At 42.2% G+C, this 26,190-nt stretch overlaps 1 protein-coding gene across 4 annotated transcripts; it reads right to left on the bottom strand.

Annotated features, from left to right (window-relative positions):
* Positions 1-155: 155 nt before the first annotated feature.
* phf1 (PHD finger protein 1) lies at positions 156-24,693 on the bottom strand. 4 transcript variants are annotated; one of them, XM_065958127.1, is made up of 15 exons: positions 24,544-24,693; positions 22,273-22,351; positions 22,092-22,173; positions 21,222-21,308; positions 18,894-18,988; positions 18,218-18,366; positions 17,671-17,766; positions 14,387-14,455; positions 13,936-14,059; positions 12,443-12,510; positions 10,134-10,271; positions 7,904-7,982; positions 6,312-6,427; positions 5,575-5,661; positions 156-4,116 (listed from the first exon to the last, which is right to left on the bottom strand). In XM_065958127.1, exons 2-15 carry the CDS (start codon positions 22,348-22,350, stop codon positions 3,609-3,611), a joined length of 1,776 nt encoding a protein of 591 aa, XP_065814199.1. In that variant the 5' UTR covers position 22,351; positions 24,544-24,693; the 3' UTR covers positions 156-3,608. The 4 variants fall into 4 exon arrangements, with proteins under 4 accessions (XP_065814199.1, XP_065814198.1, XP_065814200.1 ...); XM_065958126.1 differs by lacking the exon at positions 24,544-24,693 and adding an exon at positions 23,033-24,493; XM_065958128.1 differs by lacking the exon at positions 24,544-24,693 and adding an exon at positions 23,033-24,491 and having other exon boundaries at positions 10,140-10,271.
* Between the last annotated feature and the right edge of the window lie 1,497 nt (positions 24,694-26,190).

Here is a 26,190-nt window from a genome sequence, read left to right on the forward strand (position 1 = left end):
CTGGAGGGAGGAGGGAGGAAGCCGGAGTACCTGGAGGGAACCGAAGCATGCACAGGGAGAAGGTCCTGTGCGGGATGGGACTCAAACCAGGAACCTTCTTGCTGTGAGTTGTCAACTATTGAATTACCCATACTAATAGATCAAAAACAACATCGTACGAGGTGAAACATTGTTTTATTATTCATGTTACATATTAGGTGTCAACGCAGAGTATACATGTACAAACATAATTTCTCAAAAAATACATCAAACTGAACTTGGACTTGACTTCTAATCAGAAAAAAAAATAAAACTACCTCTCTCAAAATAATATGTTTCCTCAATGTTGATGTCTGTATTTCCTCCTATTTAGTTTTAAACTAATCTGGTTCTGTTCCAACAAGAGTACAACCTATAACGAGCACTTGACGGGTAGAGACATACCATAGAAAACACACAAATACATTCATCACCAGCGCCTAAAAATGTTCGACACACCTCTTCCTAATAAACTACAGTCAAATAGTCACTGAGGAGGATGGAAATGGTAATGCAACATCATTTCACTGCCCTGAAATGTAAGCTATAGTGCAGGAGAATAAACGGAGAGGTTCAGTATTTAAAGAAAATCAAGATAGTTTTGCACTGATGTGATTTTAACAGTATGATTTTTTTTTCAAACTTAAGCTGTAATGCAGTTTTTTAAGACAGAACTGTAAAAGTACACATTGTGTAAGTTATATCCAACACATTGCTGAAATAAACCTCTGTATTAAAATATAAACTCTGAACTTGCACCACAGTATTTTAGATTTATGTAACCCGGCTGCACAAAGATAAACATCCAGCTGCAGCCAGAACTTTCCTCTGTAAATACATCTGAGAAGATCAGTCAGGCCTTGAATGAATGAATTAAATCAATGTTGAATCTTTGAGATTAAAGACCTTTAAAACCCTGAAATGTAAAAGAACGGTTAAGTTTGTAGATTCAGTGTCTTCTTTACCTGTACTGTCACTTTGAAAAAACAAGGAGTGAACCTTCAACAGTGATCCCCAATGTATGAGCCACTGCACCCTGGTGGACTATCAAGGTACTGCACGTGGGGATTCAATATATCATCTAGGATAAATAAACATATTTATTGTTTCCGATTTTTAATTTTAACATTTATACAGAGCCCCTGATGTTCAAAAACAGTGAAAGATTTTAGACTGTATGCACAAGTTATAATGTGTGCATAATAATGGAGAATAAGTTAAAAACTTGTGCAAAAAAAAAAACATTTTCTTTTTTACTTTTTGGGACTTCAGAGGCTTGGTACATTTGCGCTTGTTTTTTTAACCTGTATGTGGACGGCTTCGTTATTTCCATAGGCCCAGTTTCATGTGTACGTTTTTGGTAACACTTTCTTTGAGGGGTATGCATAAGACTGACATGACATTGTCACAACCATGACTTGTTTAATGTCAAGGTGTCATAACGAAGACATCCTTAACAGTGTCACCTTTGCATTCAAAGTGACATAGCTGACTGAATGACAACAACACTAAACATTCATAAAGGCTCCTTCATGGTTATGCCAGGTGTCATGTCATGATAATGATAGGTAGGGCTGGGAATCTTTGGGTGTCTCACGATTCGATTCGATTCGATTTGATTTCAATTCTTGGGTTCACAATTCAGAATCTAATTTCGATTCAAAACATGATTCAAAGTCTTTTTTTTAACTTCAGGATCTACTCACACTGCATGAAAAGTGGGACTTCCAGCAGTAACCGTCACAGTTCATTGCCGTGGAAGTTGAAATAAACGGGAATTTACAGTCAACACACTAAACTGCCTGAAACTGCCAGGAATTGCCACCGACTGGCAGAATCGAGCTATGCAAATGCAAATCAGGATAGTGTGTGTGTGTGTGTATTTGTTTATATGTGTGTGTATACAGAAACGATTGACAGTCTCACAGACGACTGGCCACTCATCTGTGAGAATGGCTGAATTTCTTGCTGCTACATTTGGCGTTCTACTGAGTTAAAGAGCTAGCCTTAGCGCTTAGCAGGGAGTGACTGATTAGCCCCCCCCCCCAAAAAAAATCTATATTTGGAAGTTATGAATCTGTTTAAAATCTCAGAGGATGAGAATCTCGATTTTTTAATAATTAAATTTTTCATGGTTATGACAGGCAGTCTTATTCATACCCCTTCAAATAAAGCATAACCAAGTTTCTTTCGATTTAAGAAGAAATAAATGGGGACTATAATATGTTAGTTTAGAGTGTTCGATAGAGATGTGTGATGAGAGGTTTGGGTCTGCACCAGAATATTTCAAGGTTTAAGTCGGCCTGCAGAATTCTTAGACTAAGATGAACAGTGGTTGGACCTTAGGCTGATCTGTGATGACAAAACAACTTTCATCGGAAAAAAAAACCCAAATCATTCTTTTAAATAAATTTCCTGTTTGGAAACTTTAAACGGACATCTCAATAAATTATACATTTCTTTTTTTGTTTATTTGGAATGTACAGTAACGTCACAGTCTGCTCTGATTTAAAAAAACAAAACAAACATTATAACTGAGTCGTGTGTACCCATGTATCTGCCTTCGTTTGTAATTTACAGTAATATGACCTTCCTAATCGGTCTGTCTTCTGATTGGTTGACTCCGATCAGCGGACCAATAAGCAGGTACACAACCCATAGAGGCACTATGCAACCACGGCAAAAAAATAAATCAAAGTTATTCGATCATAGCAATATATTGTGAATATATAATTCTATCTATAAAACAAAAGCCCTCTTGTGGCTCCTATTTCTAATACTTACAGAAGTCTAAATGTAAATCATGACAAAAATCTAACGTAATTAAGAAGTAACCCCCGTAATAACATGTTTACAATCTCGTCAAAACGTACAGCCATGAGGGGAGACATGAAAACCTCCAGAGAATTGGTGGCCAAACAGGTTTGAGTCTCAGAGCAGGTTGGATGGTGGAATTATATTCTTCATTTTTCTAGCTTGTTTTTTTCCCATAAACTTAAGCATTATAGGGGTGCCAGATGGCCTAGCGGTTATGTCGCACCCCCCATGTATGGAGGCTATAGACCTCGTCGAAGCAGCCATGGGTTCAGATCTGACCTCTGACCTGTTGGGACCTCTCCTCCCAACATTTCCTGTCTCTTTTCAGCCGTCCTATTGAATAAAGGCAAAAAAGCTCAAACAAAAAGAGAAATGCTTTTTTTGTAATTTCTTAAACTATACTGTTGCTTTCATTACTGTACCATAAAAACCTTTTCTTCTTGATGTGGGCGAGTTATCAAGAAATGATCCGGGGGTTTACATGTCTTCCCTCATCACTGTAAAACATGATAAATGCAAAAGGCATATTCCAAAGTTAACAGTACAAATACCAGAGAAACACTAGCAAAGAGGGACATTTAGTAACAAGTAGTGAGCTATAGTGATGTTCAGTAGAGGTGAAACTTTGAGAGCGACCTGGATTTGCAACGTGTACAGATTCCCCCCCCCCCCCCTTTTTGTCCCATGTGTACCTTTTAAACGCCTCCACATTTTACAAACACAGAATTCCTGTGGAAAAACAGTCATAGCGTCTCATGTCGACTCAGTCTGTTTCAGTACAAACTCACATTCTCCCACTCCACCAGGTACTGCACCTTCCCGCCAGGTGTGACACGTCTGGCCAAAATCCGCACTGCCTCCCCTCCTCCCCAGCTGCGGGTCACTGTCCCTTCAGATCCTCCTACCCCAACACCCCCACCTCCACCTCCTCCACCACCTCCACCTCCACCTCCACCTCCACCACCCCCACCCCCACCTCCACCTCCACCTCCACCTCCCCCACCGCCCATGCCGGCCTGGTAAGGAGGCAGATCTCGCAGGATGACCGGCTCCAGCTGCTTCTGCCCCGTCTGGTGTTGGTGTTGGTGTTGATGGTTGTGTTGATGGTTGTGTTGGTGATTACTTTGGTGGTTGTGTTGGTGATTACTTTGGTGGTTGTGTTGGTGATTCTGTTGGTGGCTGTGATGGTGCTGGTGGAGTTGGTGGTGGTGGTGATGGTTGCCGTTGGAGTTAAGTGGGTACGGGAAGCAAGGAGGTGGTATTCTGCAGGAGTCCTCCACGCTTGGAAAAAAGAGACACAAGCACAGAAGTCAGGAACAGGCAGATATATAAAAAGGTTTTCAAACTTTTAGATACTTCGATTCTTTCTAAACCACCTGTTTTGAATATATACAATATCAGTTCTTATTATGAACGAAAGCATTGATGGACCAAAGCTTTTAAAGAAGCTGCCGGACATCAGTCATAATTTTAAGCCAAAGATGCTGCAAGAGTTAGCGACAGAACAACTGTGGTCCATCCAAATTTACAGGTCATCAAATACAGACGTTTCTCAGCTCCTTTTTGGGTCTCATAAAGATGCAAAAGTTACATTTTTGTGTCTTACAATCAGACAGAGAACAGCGGAGGTGATGTGGCACTGTCTTGGACCCCCTCGAAAACGAGATGGTTCATCTCAAGGGGCAATCCATCAAATAAACAGAATTTCTCACAATCACACAAATAAATGTGCAGTAATTCAATACTGCCACGCTTCAGTTCTTGGTGCTTTGGTTCACTCTTGCTGCTCTCACTTTCCCGAAGATTCACAAACAAACGCTCCAAAAACCACTGAGCAATACGAGCCAAAAGATGTTACTAAGTTTCACCATGACCAAGAATATACGTTTATTGACTTAGCTATACTGCTAAATCTCAACTTGAAGAAAACTGCAGCACCTATTGCAGGTGCTTGGATTAAGAACTTGGCACAATGTATGTAAATGGAGAGAATAACACACACCCTGAAAAACAAGTTGGATGTCTATGAGGGGATATAGAAACCATTTAAAGACTTTATGAAATGTAGAAATGTTGGGAGGAGGAAGACTCGGGTTAAGATATCTACAGAATTACAAAAGTGCCAAAAGACGCCAAAAATCAATGAAGGCGGGATTTGGCGATATGTAACTCTTGGTTTATGAATATACATGTGTATGTGTGTGTATATAATGCATGATTATATTATATATTTGTAGCTGTGGGTGAGGGGTTGGATATAGCTGTTTTCTTTTTTGTTTCATTACATTGCTGACTAAGGGGGAACATAATATGACGTATTTTGTTGCTCCAAATTGTTAATGCTTCAACAAAAGGAGGCTTTTATATCCAAGGAAACTCTAGCTAATACAGAATAAAACTATGCAGAGTTAAACAGCAAAAAATCCTGGTCTTATTTTTCAATGTGTAGGACATAAAGGGTCCTGCAGAGCTCAAAGCTCAAAGGCAGAAACCAACAGTCAGTTTGTATCATAAGCAGCTGCAGAGCATCTGTTTCAAACGTTTGTTACTCTGTCATAAGCCGGACTTTTGTTATAATAGAAGAGTGATCAATCAATGCACTCAGCTGCCAACAGTAAAATTAGTGGTCCAACAGAGCAGCCTCCAAATGCCACTCTGGATTAGTCAATGTACCTGATGCGTGTTTATCGATGTCGTGCAGGAGTTAAAAAGGAAACAGGGTGACATGTGAGTAGAAACCTGTTGTAGTGATGGAGACTCCGGGAGAGGGCTGTGTTTCCGTTATACGAGGTGTGGTACAGGGCGTACATCCGCTTGGGAGGAGAGCTGGGGACAGAAAGCACAGAGGTCGAAGACAATGATGGAATTACAACATCCATTTAAAATGAAATCATTGTATCCGTATGCAGTTCAAAAATAAGCACAAAAACCTCTTTCATAGGTGCAATCAACCCAACAACGTGTTTGTTGTGGTCACTTTTTTGAATAAACAACACTTAAAGAGGTCTTTGCCGTCGACAGTTTCTAACATTTCTAACATTTTCTAATTAAAGACGTATCCCACCTTCATGGAGGGGTAGTGGAAGACATCTCAGAGGTGGATTCATTCAAACTTAAACCTTAATAAATCAGTTTCATGCTACTATTCAGCCGATAGTGTAAATCGTTAGGATGTTGCCTGTAAGTGTCTGAGGCAAAGAATAACTGTGTTGTTGCAAGATTTTTCTTCTGTCATCTTTCACTAATAACTTGTTATTGTTATTGGCAGACCTGCCTCCTCTTCTGGTCTGTGTTTGTCTGTTCAGGCGGGCAGGAAAATGTCAGGAAGGAAGCTGTGACCATGAACAAAATCCTAAAGTTTAAGGCGGTTAGTCAACAGTGCAGCTCCCCGACTAAACACATATCACATGTTAAATAGGAGACATGAGCCTTTCACTCCCATCAATAAGTTACCAAATGGCGCAGCACGTCCTTACCTCAAACCAAGCTCCTCCTCTGACTTCCTGGAGTTGTAAAGGCTGGCCCCTCCCATGTAGCCATGGCAACATGGCAGCAGCTCAATAGGGTTGGCATCGACTGGGGGTGGACAAGGCTGGGCACAGGAGACACACATGGATCAGCTCGTGCGGGTGCCAACATCATCACAGGATTCAATCAGGCTGTGATACCTCCGTGATCAGACATACGTTAAGATCATTCTGCACGGGGACCGTTCAGTTTTGAGTTTTTAATAATTCTAGGTGAAAGTTTGCATACTGAAATACTGGGTTGATGTTCGTTTTGTTTCATTTTTCACTCTTAAGAAACAGAAAAAAAGCTTGAATTCGATGTTCCTTCATCACCTGAGGGGCAGAAATGTCTTAAAATCCACACTGCTAGCATTAATGGATGTGAGTCACATCATCAGGGCTCATCACACACAGCCCTGGGATGTTTTCCCCTAAAATATATCCCCTTGCATCCCATGGAGGTGTCTGCTTAGCGGGGCAGTTCTCTCGTCACACCTACTTACTATCCGTGAAAACTTAAAACATCGGAGCATCATTGCTGCAGCGATCAATCACGGGGAACCGTCACCTAAAGGTACATGCATTTCTCATCGCTGGCCTGTGACATACGGCTCCACTCTGGGCCCCTTTATCGCTCCCTTCACTGGCATTACTATTAGGACGGGAGATTATTATTCAGTGGCCTTTGTCGACGTCTGTGCCTTTAAATGGATGTGCTCTGTCAATGCTGCACTGTCAAGGTGCCAGCGCCACCTGGCCAAACTGTAATCGACTGCAAAGTGCACTTGGAAGTGATCCCAGGCTACAGCATATCAGCATTCCTTCCCATCTCACTTTCCCCCCGCACGACAACGAACCTGCTCCTCCAAGACGGACGGAGATTAGCATCAATCAGAGGGGGCACAAAGGGGGCCTGGAAGTGCCAGAGTGAAAACGGGGTGTTCTGTGGAGCGTATTGTTCCAGGATTACTGTATTTGCACACACACACGCACGCACACACAGGGATCACAGTGTTGTGTAGGAGGACACAGTACAATGAGCATTGACGGTTAAGAATGCAGTTTAAAAATAGTAACTGCCACATGTGATGTTTGCCTGTTTCCCCCGGGATCCGCTGGGAATTGGGTCTGATGATCATGATAAATGTGGCGCTGAACTGCAGATGTTGATGAAATACATGAGCGGGCTTTCTGTGCAGCCGAGTTTGCATTTGAATTATAGATTTGAACTGAAACGCACAACACGTCAGGTCTCACACGCGTCCTTAAGACTCTGAAGCAACAGCAGGAAATAAACATACGGCATCAAAAAAGAAGGAGAAGGAAGAAAATGTGGAGGCACCGAGCTGCACCGGGGTGTTTTAAAGACACGCAGACTGATCTAGACTGCGAAATGAACCTTCATCACAGCCTCTGACTGACAGGTTATTTGGATCACAGAGGGCTGTTTACCTGGCTGCATCAAAAAAAAAAAAAAAGAAAAAGAAAAAAATAATCAGGACGGTTTTGTGGCCCAGACTTCCTCCCCCTCACCCTGAGTTGAAGACAAACGCACTGACCTGTGTCTCTATGATGCGGCGCTTTGATTTACGTGACTCCGGCCCCCCTACTCTCCTCTGGCAGGCCAGTGACAACGGGCTGCAGAGAACAAAAACACATAAATTAAAAAAGTACACAAACAGCCCCAACGTGCAGGGTTTGGTTTATTAGTTTGTCTTCATAAAAGCCACTTGAGATGTGCACGATGAGAGCAGCGAGATGATTCTGATGTTTAATAAAAGAAATAGATTTCACATTTATATGAGCCCATGAAGCCTCCATAAAAATAATAAAATAATCCTATAAACACTCCTCTTCTGTCTTCTTCTCTCTACCTAAATTCACCTCATATTCTCTCTTTTTCTTCTGTGTAAAAACGAAACTGCTGATTGTCTCCTGACTCATTTATAAAAACAAGACTGACGCTCTGAAAGTCTCCACAGAAGTAGCCCCTAGACACTGAAATATCCATTACAACCCACTTTGATAAAGGTTGAATGGCAACATATCCCTCATGGTGCTACAAATAGAGCCGCATAGGTAGCAGGCATTTAAAAAACTTTGTGCTGGGAGCAATTCAGGAGACAACAGAGAGATTCAAATCACGACGTCTCCTCTTCAGAGATGCAAATTTGACATTTTTTCTGAGGGGCAATAAAGAAGCTGAAGCGAAGTCGAAGCATTGATGTCAGTAAAGTGTATCAGTGACAATTGCAACTTATTTTTCTGCTTAATTTACCTGCAGTTAAAGGGGACATATTATGATCCTGAATGTCTACCGACCCACAAAATATGAAATAAACCCATCCAGTCCTTTGTTTGTGGTCTGCATAAAGTCTAACAAATGCTCCGTTTCAAATGTGCTCTCCTTGTGACATCACAGTGGGATTCTGGTGAAAAAAAAAGTGCCCTCCCCTCCCCTGGTATTTCCACCCATGGACTCCAACCCCAGCCTAGAACAAAACTTTTGCACAGGTCTGCTATTTCTATTCTCGCTACATAAACAAACAAACAACCAAATGAAATCAGAGAAGCACACACCAATGTACACCGCAAACAAAATATATTACACAAGACCCGCATTAAAAACACAAAATTAATCAGTGTAAAAGATAAAAACAGATGAGGACAGCATAAATATTGCCAGGGGCGTGTCCAGACATTTTGGACTGGGGTGGCCCGATTGGGGCGCTGACTTGTGCAGGGTGGGCTGATGTTTGTGTGCACACACATGAATAAAGAGCATTTATTTAACCCTTCCGTCTGCACCAATCACCAACATATACAGCTTCTTAGCTTAATTCTTCAAGGACTCAAAACTATATATATGTCTAAAATCACATTTCAAAGTATTTAAAAAATTGCAAACAAACATCTGCATCCTGAGAACTATGAGCTGTCTGTTGCAACTGCCTGATTTTAAGTCCCACCTCTGGCACCTTGGGTGGCCAATAAGATTTCAAGGGGGGCCCATGCCACCCCTCTGGACACCCCTCTGTACACGCCCCTGGCTACTGCACAACCCACTCACAGCCTCAAGAAACACGATTCAACATTTTCATTGAGGTTTACACGAAGTCGCATAGCCCTTGAAAATGGGAAAACTAATCAAAGTAAGTTTGGGAGAAGACAATCAGAGGATACTAAAGATTACGATTGCATGCAGAAAAACGGAACACTTGTGTTTTATAGTCTCAAATTATACGAGTTCTTGTGAAAATAAAAACCTTATCAAACCACAACCCCCTATACACTCGTGCACTCTAGAGACAGATCCACTGAAAGTATTTCATTGTAATTCAGCCCGAATAAGCACCAGCCAAATGCTAGAAATTATTCAAAATGAAAAACTGTGCCTATGAAATCTGCAGACTACAGGACACACACACACACACACACACACACACACACACACACACACACACACACACACACACACACACACACACACACACACACACACACACACACACACACACACACACACACACACACACACACACACACTCTCTCTCTCTCTCTCTCTCACTCTCTCTCTCTCTCTCTCTCTCAGATGTACAAACGTAAGCCCACACGGGGGTTTTATACCCGTTTAGGAGATTATTAAGTCACTGATACTTTCGCTGGCATATGAAAACTGCAGTGCTTCGGTTCCTACGTTAATTGTTCATGCGTAATGACTGTGTGCCCTGTGGGAATCCCGAGGAGCTTTATTGAGATAAGAGCTGAAAAGAGAGATGCTGTCCTTACTCTGACCTTCTCCGGTGCGTGATGCTGATAGGTGGGTCGGTGATGAGGGGCGACGAATCGGTCGTCAGCGGAGGCGGGGCTCGGACCTGAAGCCCGAAAAGACACTTCTTCTTCTTGATCTCCTTTCCAGACACAAACCTGCGGGCCACATCAAAGGAAAAAGTGGTACCATCCAGGCTGGTTTCGCCTCTTTAAAAAAAAAAACACACACTATCTTCTTCTTCTGTGTGTGCGTGTTTTCATTACTTCTCTTTGATGCTTATAATAAATGTGATGTTGTGTAACAAAATGCACTTTCACTCCTTATGGAGAAGACAGCAGCATTTCAAAGGTAGAGTCTGTGTAATTAAGTATACATATTAATTAGAGCAGACTTTGCCTGGAGAAATGTGCAGCTTTGTGTCTGCGAGGCTAATTTTAGAAACTGCATGAAAAAATGTAATAAGCCTCTGCAGTTTTTTATGTGATTTAATAACGGTGACTTATGTCCTTCTCTACCACAAAAAGGACCAAAACATGTCAAATCTCATCTGGTCTCTCTCTCTCTCTGCTCCCCCTCCTCACTCTGCTTGATGCACACCTGATGCGATAACAATTAGTGCAATTAGCAGTTAGCACTCAGGTAGGAGAAGGGGTGCTTCTGATTTGCAAAGTGCAGACACAATCTGACAGTAGACAGTCCCTTCTCTCCGTGCTGTATCCTGTTAGGATCTACTGTTCAGTAAGCGCACACAGTAGGCCGATATTTGTTCCTACTTCGCCTGATTCATTCAGAGTGGAAGTGGCTTCATTAGCCTGCCTCATGTTATTGACACTCAAACTCAGATGTGATCAGCACGATGGCTCAGTAAATAATACAAAACTTCACACTGCATGAAAACAAATTAACAACTTAGGCGCGATAACCGAACCGGCCGTATCCATCCTCGTTTGTTTTGAACGTAAAGTGGCGCACTGTGGATGTTAAAATACAATTAATTTCCCGAAAGGATGCATCAACACCATACCGCACAAAAACCCGGAAGTTAGCATCCATGCTGAAATGTTCAGTCTACTGAGCTGAACCCGAAAAAATGCCCGCTGAACGACCACGAGGGTTCAGTCTAGTGAAACCCAAGACTGAAAAGTCCGCACTCCTTACTGAACTGTGGATTTTCAGAAAGGGCCAAGGCGATTTAAAGTGGCAGGGTGTGCAGAGGAGGTGGCTCACACACACTCTGTGCAGAAGGTGAGGAGCTCTTGGCTTTCCTGTTTTTTTTTTTTCCTCCTTTCCCAAATCATGTATTTATTTGGTAACCCTTTATTCTCATAGTCCATCTGTTGACACTCAAGTAGATATATCAGTAGATGTTCAGTTGCATGTCAACAGTGTGTAAGTTCATATTCAAAAAGTTAAATTACTTGCATTCAACTTACTGTGGGTAAGTGTTATAATCTGTTGATTGTCAACTAAATATTACATTCATAGAAAATCAATATGTTAGCAAGTAATGTGCAGTTGACTATCTGTTGATTGTCTTTTAATCATATCTTTAGTCGACAATCAAAAGATTATGAACAAGGGTTAGGGTTAGAGGGGGTTAAGGTTCATAATACAGAAAAAAAAAAACACAGTCAGCAGACAATTTTTGTCTTTTAACAACTTGAAATGCACTTAAAGTCTACCTACAGTTAGCTGAAGGCATGTTACATGACTTCTGAAAATGTTTTGTTGAATATGAACAGACACACTGTCGACATGCAACTGAATATCTACTGATAGCTCGTTGACTGTCAACAGATGGACGATCAGAATAAAGTGTTGCCTATTTACTTCCAGTACTCATGCTTGTTTAGATTGCTGGAGACCTGGTAGTCCAACTTTCACTCTTGTTGTTTTCTGTAGGGTAGTTTTTAAACTTATTTGGTAGTTTAACTGAGAGGTGCTGCGGGGTCAGCTCGGCGCCTTCTCATCTTTTGTTCTTTTTTTCCAGGGTCTCTCCAGTCCCTTTTGTTCCATTATTTACCACTGATTACCTCCGGTGAGGAATATTTAAAGGCAAAGAAAGCTCAGGGTTAAAACCTTGTATCTATGTGGCATACGTTCTGGTCTCCTTTATTTTTCAGCCTCGATCTAATAATTCTGGTTAAAACACTCATTAGTCGTTACATTTTGTTCACTCTCATTCAAAGTCACACCTTTCACCTCTTTCATTTCAGCTTCACAAAGCGCCGAGCACTAAGAAGACCCCTCTATTCACGGAGCGCCGCTCATCAATCCAGTCGTGTGTGGTCGGTGTTTATTCTGCTCATCATATGCCATGACTTACCTGTCCTTGTGCGAGTTCAGCGCGTTGAGGAGATTGTGACAGCGGTCTTGCCTTGGCGTGTCAGAGAGCTGGAGGAAAAGACAGGAATGAAAAATCAAAGCTGTGTTTACACAGCGGACGGCCATCAGGCTGAAACCTCTAATGCATACAATCGTTTTCTTTTACAGACACTGACAGCTATGGTGTTAATATGGTAAAACTACGTGCTGCTGCAGACACCCGGGTGGAAACAGCTCGCTGCGATGTAATGACAAGACAAACAATACATTAGAAAATTGTCTTTTAAAACCAGCTTAAAGGAGAAACAAAGGACTCAGATAAATGTATGTGAAATGCCAAGAAAACTCCCAGAGTGTTTCTCTCACTCTCTACTTTTATGTTACTCTTTATCCCTTGTGGAGCATCGTCAGACTTTAAAGCAGGCGGGATTACAACTTTAAGCCATGACACTGTAGTTTGAGGATTTGCCAACACACATTTATGTTTACAAATTCTGGCTTGTGTCCTAGATCAGTGATTCCCCAACTAAGGATAGCTGTATACCCCATGGGTTAGGCTATTTGTTCCATCGACAGGCCAAATAAAGAGATTTTTTTTCCCTCTGGTGCCCTTCAATGTGGGGATGCAACTTAGAAGTTTTTTTTGAAAAAGGCTGAGGCATTCGGTAGATAAAAAGACTTTCTATCATCAGAGCAACATACGGACATGTTTCAGCCTCACGGGCCTGTATGAGAGCCTGAATGGCTGAAACATCTTAGCATGTTCAAACCCTTTTCGATACACACTCACAATCTAGATCATTTCAGCAGCACTACTCCAGAGATTCTCCTGATCTGGCTCTATGTGATATATGTGGCACAAAGAAATGGCTGAGCAGATGAATTAGACGGCTTTCACACTTGCAGACAGAAAACTCCTGATATTTCCAGGAGCAGCTAGGAAAAGTAGTCCTCCTGAAATGATCTAGATATGTTCAGGAGTGCAAATGTGAAAACAATGTGAAGTGGTAAATCTGGATAAAACATTGAAAGTTAAAGTTCCTAAAGTAAGGAATAAAAAGTTCAAACAGTTGGGCCTAGATAATGAATCAGAGATACATCAAATGATTTGTTTAGTTTTATATGTACGACTAGTTTAAATCTTAAAGTAGCTCAAATAATCAGATAAAGGCAGGCTACACTAGAATAAAGTAATGGATAAGTTGTTGAATTGTTCAGCTCAAAACCAGAGTACTTGAGTACTTGAGCTCGTCTGACTGGGTGCCGTCATGTTGTGGATGTGGAACGAGTGTCCTGAATAATATGAAGAGCAACAATCTGCCGTTCTTTAACTTTGTTCTGTTTCCCCTTTGAGCTTTGATAGAGGTCATTCTGTTTCAACTTTTAATTTGTACTTTAATGCTGCTTAATAAGCTTTAAGTCTCAAATGTTAAAAAGGGCTGGCAGCATTTCACATCATTTCATCATGGTGCTCAAACTAGGAAATATCAATACCGCGCCTAGGAGCAACGACTCCCAATTCTCATTGGTGAAGGACAGGATTTCATGGTCAAAATCAAAGTACTTCCTCTTGCAGCAGAGCGAGAGATGGTAGAGGACTAAATGAGCCAGATCCACCCTGCATTTCAAACACACACAAAAATATAAGGACAAGTCAATAAGATACAGCGTAAGCACAATAAAAGAAATGCTAAATAATGCAGATATACACGACATATTTCAGAATGTGTTTCATCATTAAACTCAATAGAGCGGTATCATGGTGTGCTGTGTTGGTGATTGGAGTAGCTGTAGCTCAACGCCATGAAGTTTTCTCTAAAACATAGAACTGTAGTGTATAGGAAATAACGTCATCCTTAAATGTAGGTGAACATAAAAAATCAAGAGATAGCTTCAGCTCGTTGTGTCGCTAACATGTGAAGACATATCAGACTGTGAACATCACCAGGTCATGGGTAGTCTTTGGATGGTCTCTGGTCCCTTTGTACATACTGAGCACTGGAACTGATAAAACCTGTAAAGACACATGGGAGAAAAGTCCAAATCAAACGAGGAACACATAGACATAAACATGAGGAAGCGCCGGTAGCCTAGTGGCTAGTTTGCACGCCCCATGTTTGGAGATTATAGTCCTCCAAGCAGGCAGCCTAAGGATAGGGATTTTTGTCCCTATCCTTCTTCCTGCATCTCCCTGTATCACATTTTTCAAGCCTGATGCAGTTTTGGCAGATGGCTGTTCATCATCAGTCTGAAGTTTTTCTTGCCCCTGTAACTTTGCTCAATGTGCTCATGATGGATTAAAGGTGCACTATGTAGATTTGGGAGTGAAATTTGAAAGATGGAGAAGTGAAACAATTCCATACTATATTTTCCGACTAAATACACAAACTTTATTCCAAGGTAAAAATGGGTCCCTGAACACTGTCTGGAGCTAAAAGCTCCCAGGAGAATTACACTTTCACTGTTGCGGCCCCCCCCACCATAACTTCTCTCGTCGCATTTTATCTTCCAACAGTGTTACAGTGACCAGATTTTCCTCTGAGGACAGTTTGTGTACAGGGTTATGAACATATACCACAGAATCTGTACATTTCTCCAACTTTCACATTCCTCTACCAAAACTACATAGTGCACCTTTAATGTTGGATCTTTGTAATATAGCGATGAGTAATGTCTTTTTACCTGCTCTTTTGTAAAGTGTCTTATTATAACATTTGTTATGAATTGGCGCTGTACAAATAAAAATTGATTGATTGATCGAAGGCAAAAGCCCCGCCCCGGTTTGGTTTTCAGACTGGACTTTGGAACAGCCAGCAGAGCTCTAATAGAGGATCTAAAGCCGTTTTCACATTCGCACTCCCCCTCCTATTGGCTCAAGGTGAATTCTCCTGATTAAATCCTGCTGCGTTCTCACATCAGCTCACTCGGACTTGCTGCGGAAAAAATACATGGGGTCTGGCAGGAGAAACTCTGGGTGTCCAAGCAAAAAATGTGGCTGTTTGCGTTCACACATATAGCTCCTACAGTAAATATCAGGAGTTTTCTGCAAGTGTGAAAGCCCTATCAGACTGCATTCTGTCTCATAGGGGGATAAAAGCTCAGAAATACAGGGACGGCCCATGTTGGGACGTAAAAGTAAATAATAATAATCCTTAAATCAACAGGCAGGTAATGAAGGGATGCTAAAATTGGGGTGACGTGAGCACGTTTATTGGTTCTTGTCGAAGGCGGGCAGATTAATTTTGGACAGTTTGAAGGCGGTGGATTATTTGTTCAATGACATCGAGCAATCACAATTCAGACACAAAAATCATCAAACCAAACTAAAGCTAAGACTGAGTGAATCCTCTTAAGTATAGATGTGTTCCTTTAAATTCCAGCTTGCAGACTTTTGTCTCATTTAGTTTTAAATAATTTTTCCCCTTGTCCTTCAGGTCTCTCTCCTCCAGATATTTGAATCATATAAATTACAGAAATAAGCAGACAGGTGCGTCTGACCCTGAAACTCAGCTCCAACCTCAACTACATCATGTACATCTGTCCTCCTATATGCACGTGTATCGCTGAAGGTCACTGGGAAAGATGAAGCGCAGACACAATATGAACGGCAGCGCACGCTTACTATTCCAACTGTGAACCCAGTCTTCACTCTTCCTCCATCACCTGCTCAGGCAGATGTTGTACCAATCCAGGCCTCGCTATCCCCGGCTGTCAATCTAAATCTAATCCCTCCTCTCTCTCTCTTTTTTTCACCCCCCCCTCTCCCGTCAGTAACACGGTGTCAGGGCGTGTGTACAACCCAGCCGGCTAACACAGATGGTTAATGACAATAATAACTTAATGGATGGAAACATTTTATGACACGCGTGAGATGCAGCCGATCAAACTGCACAGACATCAGCAGCCTGAATATCAAATCTGAAGCACGGGCACAGAGGTGATTCTTCTGCTGAATGTGAGCGGGGCTTCTTGTTCTTGTAACACACGTCAGTACGTTCACTAACTTGCAATTTAGTCTTAAGCTAATTAAGGTAACTCTGTGACATGTGAAGCTGTCATGAAGACGTCTTCATCTGATTACGTAACTCAGACCGAAACCCTGCCGGGATGATTCATCTATTAGTCGATGTGTCTGCAACTCACTCTGTTCATCTAATTATTTATCAAGTTAATGAGATGAGTATTCGTATAAAATCAGATAATAAAAGAAACTGATGCATTTAAACGAGGTAAACAGAGAAACCACGTGCCTAACATGAAAACACAACATGTCCAATTAATGGCATGCCATTATGGTTAGTACTGACTTATTTATAAGGCCGGGAACAGAAGGAATCAGACATCTAATGCACAGTAGCTGCTCTGTCCCAAAAGAAATCTGACATCACTCAATATATTTTTATCGGAATGTATTTCTTTTTTGAAGATTTTTTTTGGGGCATTTTCGTGACTTCATTTGAGAGAGCGACCCCTCACTGTGTCAGTGTTCCTCCTGCTGCTCTGCCTCTCTCTGCACATTCAAGTTGCCTTCAGGTAGATGAGGAGCTGAAGAGCTAAGGGGGTTCATTTGAACGCCCCATGTATAGAGGCTACAGTCCTTCAAAGCGGGCGGCCCAAGCTTGAATCTGACCTGTGGCTTCCCCAATTTCTCTCTCCCTGATTTCCGACTCTATCCACTGTCCTGTCTCTCTAATCAAGGCATATAAAAACAAAAATAAAACATATAAAAAAAAGGGTTGTCTTTAGGTAGAGGGGGGCGGAGCCAGTTAATTTGAATCCATGAACCTAGGCAGGGCCTGGGTATTTAAGCAGTCTTCTCAGTTTATTTTTCTCTCTCACTGGAATCACCGCCTTTAGTTTGTCCTCTTGGTTTTTGCTTCCACAACACACATTCACCACCACATTCACCACTGATTTACAGACTGCAGATTCTTTTATAAGGCTGTTCAGCATTCATTTTCAATAAATGATTGTTTAAATTACTTTTAAACGGTGTGCTCTTTGTACAGCTCACTGAGCCTGGGTTGTGTCACCTCTAAACTCCCTCTTGCAGTCTGGCGCTATGAAATATTAGCTTAAAACCCACTGAGCTTTTGTTGTGCTCATGCATACTCAAAGTGAACTGTTATGATTTTAAATGTTCATCAGCTGCACCAACCGTGCAAAATCTTTTATATTTACAGAGACAAAACAGTCCAGAGATGTGTGCGTTAATGCTCAGTAACTCACCTGTCTCCATAGAGTAATGGCTTGGTTAGACACTGTGTGCAGGCCTCATGGAACCACTGACCGCAGCTTCCACACTGCAGCATCTTCAGATTCCACCTGCGGTCCAACCACATGAAACGTTGAGCGAGTTGAAACACAAAAAATGATTGATTCAATGTGTCCAGTGCCATTTTGAAATATGTCTTCAGGTGTAAACTCTCACCAGGTCCTACTAAACCTCGAGATGTAGCACTTTGGAGCTGGTTGTAAATGGCTTTACATGCTAAGTTTGGAGCTGTTTGCAAAAGAGTGCAACATAAACAACGCAGCAGAGTATGAAACACGCTGCAAAACTAAAAGAGAGTTTGTCTTAACAGTCTTTAGAAGCTTAAAGAGAACCTGCTAAAACTGTTGAACTCCTGAATGAAAAGGCTGCATGCGGGCAAAAAAAAAAAATGTATGAGCAGATCACCTTGACCTACATGGGATCACGTTCAGAAAAAAAAAAAAAAAAAGCATTCATGACCTGCACATGCAAACGCAAACTGGCCTCTGCAGCGTCACTCACTCTCCAGGGCCGGCACAGTAGCAGTAACACTGCTGCTGATTGGTCAGATGCTGCGGGTCCCAGTCTAACGACGACAGCTGGTAGGGGAGCCGGAGTTTCATGAACTGCATGAGCCGGGCGAAGCGTCCCCGTTTCAGGGCCCCTCCTCTCTGAAAAACAACCATTTTTTTTTTTTTAGGACAGAACTGATTGGGGCGGTGAGGTGACCCCCTCAAATCACTGTCATGTCGGGACAGCGAGGGAGACGGATCACATTTGGTGGAGGGAAAGCAATTTGTTTTATTGTAGGTCGGCTGTGAGAGATAGTGTCCGAGTCGTTGGCAGGCTGGACAATGAGATACGGACATTGACCGATTGACAATTAAGCGTCCGCTTTCTCATCTCACATCTACAGAACTGGAGCACATGTGATTGATTGACTTTAAATGTACTTCTCTCAACTTCAGGGTAATTCTTCAGCTTTCATAACTATTGATTCTTCATGATTTCTTGGGACACAATGTAGAACATCTAATATTCAACTCAATAGTGGCTGAATTAGCTCGTTTCTGCTGTACACAACAGTTTAGTGGCAGTAAAGCCTGATATATTTGACTGGATTTCTCCCACATTACACACTGAATGTTTTTTTTTTTTCCCCCCGCAGAGTGTGAGACGGAGAGATTAGCAGCCTGACCTTGGTTGAGACGGCAAAGACACATTGCCGACATATCCAGGAATCGCTGTCGGCTTCCGGTTCGATGGTTGGCGTGTGGCACTCTGGATGATAACCTGTAATGGGAGGAGGAGGCAGAGCGTTTAATTCGTTTTTGCAAGACAGACAGCGAGAGTGACAATAATAATGGCAGAGCAGCTCCAATGTTAGTGCCCTGATGGTTTTTGTTTCAGCCGCATGCAAAAACATTTGACTTTACTATTTGCATCCGGGGATCGTCGAGTATGTTTGTCTGCTTTCCTCCTCAAAACAAAACTGTCAGCAAACAGTTCCTCTGATGCCGTGAAGGCGGTGAAACCCTGCTTGTTTGTAAAACTTCTTCCCACTTCATTTCATCATAATACTTTTTAAAGTCCCCCCTCCAGTCAAACATGTGTTTCTATTATTGTAACCTCACTTGGATGTTTGAGCTTCACTGTGCAGAATGATGCATGTGCACTGACTGACACTAGAAGCTTGTTTTCACATTCATTTGTCGACGGAAGGAAAGTTTCTCTGTGCTCACTTTAAACTTGAGTTTTTTTTAAGGCTTGCACATAAGAGCATGATTACCAGGTTTAGTAAGACAGTGCACGTACACTTCACACTGAGTAAGAGACTAATAAGAGCGCTTTCACACGTACACAAATCTAATAAAATCTTCAGGGTGACCTGCATGTGTGACGCAAAACTGCTACATTTTTTTTTTTAGCTCGACTTTACCTGGATCTTTACCTGCCAAACCCCCCCTTGAAAATTAAGTGATGGTGGTGAGAGTCGATGTGAGAACACAGCAGGAAGTATACAGGAGAAATCACATTGAGTGAGTGGGAGGGGCTGATGATGAAAAAAGTTGTAATCATAGAGTCAGACCCCCACTCGATCAGGAGTGCATACATGATAAGAAATGGCTAATCCTAAATTGTTGTCTTATAACGACGAGACATGAAATAAACAGAACACTGCGTGGTGCAAGAACTAACAAAGTCCACCACCATGATGACATGTTTCAGCTTTTATATCAATGCTAAGTGTAGTTCTACAAATTCACCCTATCAATAAAAGAGTGGAGAATAACATCCTGTCGAACAGAACACATCGTGAACAAGTTTAGGGTTATAGCATCTATTGCACGTTTTACAGTCTATGGTCGTGCGCAGGTCGCAGGATGTTAACATCATCAACCCCTCCCATTAGCTCGTTGTGCATTTTCCTGAATATTACCTGTTGCAATCCCACATCAGCTTGCCACAACTTCACAAAATATTCAAGAGGGGGGCTGGCTGGAAAAATTCCAGGTAAAGTCAGGAGCCATGGTGGACTAGTGGTTAGTTCTCACTCCCCATGTTAAGAGATTAAGAGTCCTCAAAGCGGGCAGCCCAGGTTCAAATTCCATCCTGTGGCTCCTTTCCTCTCTCTGTGATTTCTGAATCTATCCACTGTCCTGTCTCTGCAAACTGCATAAAAGGCCCCAAAAAAGTCAAGAGTGAAAAATGCGGATGTTTGCGTCCACACATGCAGCTCACCTCGAAAAACTTCAGGAAGTTTTCAGGAGTTGTGTTCAAGTGTGAAAGCACCGGTCGACTTTAAATAGTGGAGAATGAGTGGATGTGAGTCTGACTTTTTAAATAAAATGGTCCTTCATTTAAATCTGACTCAAACGTATTCAATAGAGGAAATCTTTGTCTTAAACTTGGACTTGAGTGAATCTTTCATTTTGAGAAGTGAATACATTTTTGGCACTTTGATGCAGCGGTGAGGAACTTTTATTTTGAGTCCAATTTTCAACCCCTGAGGGCAAACAGTACATCACATCTTTTCACTGCTCCTGTCCTGTACATGCATGTGAGGTATTCTCTGACTAAAATCTTGGACTGCTTCTTTTAAACTTGCAAACATTCAGGCGATAATGTAAAGTCCCACCCATGTGCTGTAGTTCCCTTTGAAAGAATCCCATTTGCGATATAAAATACATAGAAGTTAGAAGTAGTCGATCTTGTAGCTGAAGGTCTGATTTTCTTTTATAGGTTATGTCGAGGCATCGGTTATACTAACCAGTTAAAATCTCCTGCAGTAGGTTAACATCTTTGAATAAAGATCCATGTCTAAGTGCGTCTGGTTTTTATTCTGCGCTCGAGCCAAAAACTCACATCCATCATTCAGGATGAATGGTCGTCTGTGTTATTTCTTTTTATAAGAGCGACACTGTTATTCAGCCGATTGTGTCCCTTCTTCAAGGTCAGCACAAGAGAGCCGGTGGAGGAAAAAAAAATAACACTTGAGATCTTATGATCAGATGTGTTTCCTTACCGTGGCGACACTTAAGACAATTTATGAGGGGTTCTTTAAGAGGCGGGGCGTCACAAATACAGCAAACTTCTTCCACTCCAGCAGCGACTGAGACAAACAGAGAAAGACAAGACACAGAAAGAAAGAAAGAGAGAGAGAGAGAGAGAGAGAGAGAGAGAGAGAGAGAGAGAGAGAGAGAGAGAGAGAGAGAGAGAGAGAAAGCGAGCAGTCAACAGCATTAATTTATGTATATTGATTCACATCCTTGCCACCTCATTGATTCCAGTGTCTCCTGCACCCTTTTAGATTTCACTTCATCTGACGGGCGGATATTCAGCCTGCTTCTAACAAGCGTCCAACTCCCCCCCCCCCCCCCCCCCCCCCCCCACCCCCACCCCCACCCCTCCCCTTGCGCTTGATGTTGAGGTGGAGTGGGGGCGCCATTTCCCTGAGGAGTCATTAGTCTAATAAATTCATAAATAGACTCTAATACGGCAATTACATCTCAATGTGGCCCCGATCAGAATACTCAGAGCGCTCAGCATCATAACCTTGAACGTGACTGTCATTTCTGCTCTGAATTTTTCTTAGAAGCAATTCAGAGATCCTTAGACAAAAAAGAGCAAAGTTTTAGTCTCACAAGGGTGGGGGCGGGGGGGGGGGGGGGGGAATCAGAAAAGTACTCCTTAAACTCCTCAGGCAAAGTTTCAGAGTTGGAACACACACCTGTACTTTGAGAAGAGTTGAGCACTTCCACAGTTCCAAACTCAAACTAGGAGAGTTTTTTTTTTTTTTTTTTTTTTTTTTGAGCCAAAGCAGAAATAAAGTGCCCCCAATAGGAAGCCATTTACTCCTCTACCTGAAGAGGGGGGGGGGAAGAGTTTTTCTTACACGAGTGAATGTCCTTTCTCAGCACCCAGAACTCGGAGTTGTCCTCAAATCTCACCAGACAACATTGCTTGACTCCATCTACCTGAGAGGGAGATAGCAAGTGAGCAGAATGATTGACAAAACTAAATTGAAGTCTTTTCAAATCTCACACACACACACACACACACACACACAGACTTACTCTTTTCACATTTCCGAGGTACAGTAGTCCATCACTCCATCGAGCCAACACATCATCTCCTTCACTTACTCCCCCCATCCTGAGGAGAGAGACAGAGAGAGAGAGAGAGAGAGAGAGAGAGAGAGAGGGGGGGAGAGAGGAGGAGAGAGAGAAGGGCTCATGTGAAATGGAAATCCGATTTATTCGCTGAATACTTTGCTGCTGTTGCTGACAGAGGGGTTTATAGCCCCGGCTTTCCTTCTTTTTTTTTTTTTTTTGGCTTGCTCTCAGACAAACGGGATTCGGTGCAAAGGGGTTAAAATCTCTAACACCCCCCCACACACACACACACACACACACACACACTCCCCTCTTTTCCTCTTCATCCTCCTCCTTTTAGACCAGAGCATAGCGACAGCCTGTATCCACCACAGTGAAAGATGAGAGTGAGTACACAACCAGAGAGCAAGACAAATGATTCCTGCACACATGAAACACACACATGCGCGCAGACAAAACACTGCATGATGACTGCTGCAAGATTGAATGAGCAAAGGATCACTTGAAGCGGGCACTTTGCAGCTTTCTTCTTCTTCTCCTAACATCTTGAAAAAACTTGAATAGATGCATGAAATGACTGTGCAGGCTATATCTCTGCACATTTGTTCCAGTGCATGCACTCAAGTCAAGGCAGACGCAGGATGCAAAACACTGTGCGTAGCCTTTCTGTGAATCTAAAATCAGACAAATTGGGCAGTGTAAGCTGACCGGTGAAGGGTACCTGTCAAGTCGAACTCCTTTCCGTCGGGGTCACAGTGATTCCTGGGCAGCCTTGACATGAAATGCCCTCATCTGATGTGGATCTCCGCTGCCCAATTACTGACCGGTCGGATGCGCAGCCTGCGTGTTTCCAAAAAGTGGATGATGTGCATGTATGTCCCTGTCTGTGCCAAGCGCCTGTGTGTGTCAGTCAAGCCGAGGAGGAGGAGGAGGAGGAGGAGGAGGAGTGGAGGGGGGGGGAGGCGACTGACTGACTGACTGTCCGTCCGTCGCTCAGCCTAGTTTGTCCGTCCTCCGCTGTGCCGTTTCGTCATGTTCCCGTTGCTTTCACCCTCCTCGCCCCCCCTCTATTGATGCTATTAAGGCGTTTTTTTTTTTTTTTTGTCAGAGCAGCACCGGAATCAAGCCGCCAGAGACGCCATCATCCCTGCCTCGCGCTCTCCACCGACTTGTTGTGACGCAGACATAAAACACCGAGATAGAGTGGGAGGGAGATACTGATAGAGGGGAGGTGGTGGTGGAGGTGGAGGAGGAGGAGGAGGAGGAGGAGGTGGTGGAGGGGTGGGGGGGCGTCCACGGCGAGAGCAGCACCTTCCCGTCTGAGGAGGCGCTGACCCTAAATCGTTGTGACAAGGTGGGATTGTGATGTCTGGCAAGGCAGCACGAGGGAGGGACGGCGGGTGACAAGTACCAGCGGAAGCAGCGCGCGCAGCGACGGGAGCCAATTAAGTGTCCAATTAATGAGTTTAGCCGCCTCATTAGTTGGTCTCCAACAAGAGGGAGCAGCCGAGGGAGGAGGACTGTGGAGGAAAGTTTTCTAACTGGGATGGTCCCAGCAAGCAGTGCCGAACATTTTGTTACTTACATTTATCAACACTGATTACAGTGTCTTTGTTCCCAAATGTATGGGAGGTAGATGGTGTGATTGTTTTCTTTAGATTATTAAAGGGAATGTTTAACCAATGATTGGACATTGAACCATCTTCTCTGATCAAAAAGTCAGCCATAGAAGAACACTTACACAAAAAAAAATGTTGTAACTAAATCACTAATTAGCATTTTCTAAAATTCCTTTAATTATCATCCTTAAAAAAACAATAGTTTTACAGCCTACAGATTTTTATTATCAAAAACTCAAATGGCCTTAAAACGATATCAGCAAGACAGATGTGAGAGATATCCTGTTTCACAAGACATCCAGAATAATAATATTTGAAGTGTGATGGAAAATATTGTTCAAGCAAAATGAGTTCTGGCACTGACTATTACACAAACTCAAAAAACTCACAAATTCAGGCTATTTGAAATATCTGGCAGAAACAATGCAAACTGCTCAGTGGGATGGTCGTAAAACAAAAGCTGCACCTTATTGAAAATAAATCAAATGACCTTAAATCTTATCCATTCCTTCCACATCAGAGGCAACATCAGGCTGAGACTGTTTCACAAATACTCACATATGTTATTTTAAAGACGCTTAATTAAGCTCAGTGCAAGGTACATTATACTCACAGTTCAGTTGCTTTTGAGGAAAACGTCTTGTCAACAGGCACTTATCCAAATCAAGGTGTTTGTTTATTTCTCCATGTTTGTGTCTTTTGCTGTTTATTTACATCTTACACGTTATTACTCACACCAGTCAAGCGTGTGGGAACACCGTGCGGTTCAAAATGGCCCCTGGCAGATTTTGTTAAGTGTTAAAGTGGACATTTCCGGCTGTCACCACTAGGTGGCGAGCAAATACAAGAACTCCAGCTGGACTGGAATCAGCAGGGCAGTCTGTCTGAGGGATGCTCGGGGTCATTAAGTTCATAAATGTGATGTGATTTTTACTCATTATATCAGGTGTTAAATAATATAGCGTGTCTTTTTGTTGTTTCGGGTTGTTTTCAGACTATTTCACTGTTTTGTAACCTCATGTACAAAATGATCAGTCATCAAGGATATAACAGTTCTGATTTTTTTCCATTAGTTTTTAATTCTATTTAATTTTTGTTTTAAATTCAGTTTAGTATTAATTACGTTTTAATTTAGTTTGTTAGTTTAGTTTTGATTTTGTGAAAATGCTTACTTTTCCTTTCCAATTTATTCTTTCTGACATTTTTGCATTTACTAGACAGGACAACTGAAGAGGGACATGTTGGGAGGAGAGAGTGAGGGTGATGACATGCAGCAAAGGGCAGAGGCCGGATTCGAACCCACACCTGCTGCAGCGAGGTCTATAGCCTCACATGGGGGTGCACAACAAAGCTGCTATATAGGCTATCCGGCGCCCCTGAAAATGCTTAGTTTTGGTTTAATTTGAACAGAAATGGTTCAGAGAAAGATATCAAGCCATTTCTCCAAAAGTACCCTTTTAAATATTATTATATAAGAAAGTAAAAAAAAGTTTTACCTTCTGCAGTCAGCATGAAGCTCATCCACAATCATAGCTGACATACCTGAGGCAAATTGTAAGGATGGGCGATGTGTCACTCAGTATGTTTGTGCCAAAGACAAAAACTAAGGACATTTTCTCTTATTATATTTTACTTAGTTTAGTCAGCACACAATGCAGTTTCAGTTTTTTTTGTAAAGCCTTGTTTTAAATTTCTTAGTTTCAACTAATGGAATTGTTTCTTCATTTTTAGTTCTCGTCATTTGTTTGCTTTTGTTAACGATTTTAACCTTTAAATCATGATTCTGGTGATCATATGACATGTTAACACTTTGAACACAGAGGTGATTGAACGTCTTCCAAATACCTCAGCGAATCTGTCTTTTTGTCACCATCTCGAGCGTGTAAAAAAGAAAGCTGAGGGTGAAATTGTGTTTCTTCTACAGAAACAAAAGCTGTTTTTCTTTTATTCCTTAAAGAAACTCATCCAAGCACCATTTCTATCTGTGACTATACGGAGATGTTCTTTATACGCATGCTGCCTCATCGTCACAGAAAATGCTGGACTCAGTGTACCATGCTGCATTGCGATTTGTCTCTGCTTGAGGTTTTCATACACATCATTGTGTCTTGTAGGGAGAGGAGGTTTGTCTTCCTTGTGCAACTAAAGGATGGAGCATTGGAACATTTTTCTTCATAATGCGACGCTACATGACCCGCCTTCTTATTCATGCTCCCTGCTGAGTCCTAAAACTATCAGCAGCTGTAGCCTTCGATCTGAT

Source organism: Labrus bergylta, chromosome 8 (assembly GCF_963930695.1).
Source record: "Labrus bergylta chromosome 8, fLabBer1.1, whole genome shotgun sequence".
In the NCBI taxonomy this organism is placed as follows: domain Eukaryota; kingdom Metazoa; phylum Chordata; class Actinopteri; order Labriformes; family Labridae; genus Labrus; species Labrus bergylta.

Excerpts from the sequence above, each read along its gene's own strand:
- phf1 (XM_065958127.1), bottom strand. The coding sequence starts at position 22,350 with ATGGGGGGAGTAAGTGAAGGAGATGATGTGTTGGCTCGATGGAGTGAT. Across the intron at positions 18,989-21,221 it reads TTGTCTTAAGTGTCGCCACG|GTTATCATCCAGAGTGCCAC; the intron begins GTAAGGAAACAC and ends CTCCCATTACAG. Across the intron at positions 12,511-13,935 it reads AGTCGTTGCTCCTAGGCGCG|CTCTCTGACACGCCAAGGCA; the intron begins GTATTGATATTT and ends CTTTTCCTCCAG.